The 2,029-nt window shown below is 56.8% G+C and overlaps 1 protein-coding gene across 1 annotated transcript; it reads right to left on the bottom strand.

Annotated features, from left to right (window-relative positions):
• Nucleotides 1-399: 399 nt before the first annotated feature.
• On the bottom strand, nucleotides 400-1,770 carry ABHD16B (abhydrolase domain containing 16B). The gene has a single exon (XM_038370131.2). It carries the CDS (start codon nucleotides 1,768-1,770, stop codon nucleotides 400-402), a length of 1,371 nt encoding a protein of 456 aa, XP_038226059.2.
• Nucleotides 1,771-2,029: the final 259 nt, after the last annotated feature.

The following is a 2,029-nucleotide window of genomic DNA, read 5'->3' as shown; positions in this document are numbered from 1 at the left end:
CCACCTCTCAGGTATTTGAGTCACAACTCCATGCTCAACAACACTCTGTCGCAGGGCAGCTGCTGAGAGGGCGGGAGGTGCACAAGGTGAATAGGGGGACTGGATGAAAAACCAGTCAGCTCCTCCTCCCTGGCCTGTGACACGTTCCTAGAGACCCGCTAGTAGTTGCTAATCATTTTCAATGTCGTGTAATCTTTTAACCACTTTATTTTGCATCCATCCACTCCCCGCTGGGTGAAATAAAGCCCCTTGGAGCCTGCAGAGCTTGTCACTTCACCTTTACTGGGTGCTCAGATGGGAATAATTGGAAACGCACACAATGAGCATATTGAAGAGGGAAACCCGGCTTGTTAAGTCCCTCTTTCTCTCTCCTGGGAAAATCTCCCCACCACTCCCCAGCTACAGCTTCCAGGGCATCTGGAATTCATTGGGCAGTAAGAGAGACCAGTGTGTGGCCTCCACATTCTTCATGTGCTTCCTGGCCAGAAACAAGGCCAGCTGCTGCCTTCTCCTGGGGGTCACATCCTTCCCGACCCTCCAGGGGAAGCTGTCTTCACCTCCGAGACAGGATTTGTAGCCTTGCAACTTGCTGACACACCAGTCATCATCCACCTCGAAGCGCCTGCAGACGGCCTCTTCCTGCCTGGGGTTGGAGGCTCGCAGCCAGTGACGGACGGCCGCCTCCCCTTCCCAGGACATGACCTCGGGGTAGCGGTACTTCAGCAGCTGCAAGAGCAGCTCATTGCCTCTGTTGGACTTGATGTCAGCGAGCTGGTCCGCGGCACTGATGCGGGTGGTGGTGACTTCATCCTCAGTCCTCCGGATCAGCAGCACCGGCCCCAGGTAGCTGCAGAGCTGCTCAGCTACATTGAGGTTGAAGTGCTGCCGCACCGTCTGGACCACCAGCTTGGTCCAGCTCTTGGGCATGACCTTCAGGGCCAGGGGGAGCAGGTCGTCGAAGGTGGCGTCCAGCACCAAGGCCCCCAGCTCTGGGTAGGTCTTGGCAGCCCAGGTGGCTGTGTAGCCCCCCAGGGACCAGCCATAGAGGATGATGTCTTGCACCTGAAAACCCAGGCGGCAGATGGCATACTGGATTACCACGTCCACAGCATTGGCGTCATTCTGTGGGAAGGGCAGGCCCGTGCTCCCAGCATAGCCAGGGTGGTTCCACCCCAGGGCCGAGTAGCCAGCCTCCAGTGGGGTGGAGAGACACCCCACTTCATAGAAACCAACATTCCCCTCGCAGCAGATCACCAGCTGCTTCCCTTGCTGCTCCTCCTCCATCCCTGAGCTCTTTCTCCTGTCCACAAACATGGTGTCGATCTCGTTCCCATCGCGAGCCACCAGCTTGGCTCGCTTCCCGTGAAACTCCTCCAGCAGGCGAGCCTGCCCCTTCACCAGTAAAGGCAGCAGGGCTTTCTGCATGAGGTACAGGGAGCCTGGGTAAAGTAGCCACCGGCCTAAGGAGTGAGCCACCATATAACAGACCAGCTGGCCAGGCAACTGCTTCATCTTGTGGAGGTAGTTACACTGGGTGGTCCTCGGCCCTCCGTGCAGAGCTGATCTCAGCAGACCCTCTCTGGCTGTGGTCTGGGATGCAGCCCGGTGGCCAGGGCTGCTATCCTTGCCACCTGCCTCATCCCATCGGAAGTCCACGGGACAGCTCCTCAACTCAGAGTTGTAATTGGCCATCAAATATGTTTTAAACACATGGCCAAGAGCTTTAGTGAAGCATATAATGCACATGGGGGAGCTGAGGACCTCATCCATGCAAGAAGGAAACAGAAAGGGCACAAGGAAAGGGGCTCCAAGAAAGCTAGAAATCACAGGGCAAGTTGCCGCCGAGGGCCTCCATTGGAAAGGTTCCCCAGCAGATGTCAGTGGCAGCTCCGGGTTAGTTAGCTGGGTTACAGCCCTTCCGCCATGACGTGCCCCTTTAAGCCAATGTAAGCCCAGCAGTGTCTCCGAGAAATGCACAGGGCACTTCCTCCATGGTCTCCCCATGTCAGGTAATCAAGGCAGCGTAATA

The sequence above is a fragment of the Dermochelys coriacea genome, chromosome 13, assembly GCF_009764565.3.
Source record: "Dermochelys coriacea isolate rDerCor1 chromosome 13, rDerCor1.pri.v4, whole genome shotgun sequence".
In the NCBI taxonomy this organism is placed as follows: domain Eukaryota; kingdom Metazoa; phylum Chordata; order Testudines; family Dermochelyidae; genus Dermochelys; species Dermochelys coriacea.
Note: the sequence above shows the minus strand (reverse complement) of the source record. Positions and strands in the feature narration are given on the sequence as shown.

Coding starts and splice junctions, on each gene's coding strand:
- ABHD16B (XM_038370131.2), bottom strand. CDS start 1,770: ATGGATGAGGTCCTCAGCTCCCCCATGTGCATTATATGCTTCACTAAA.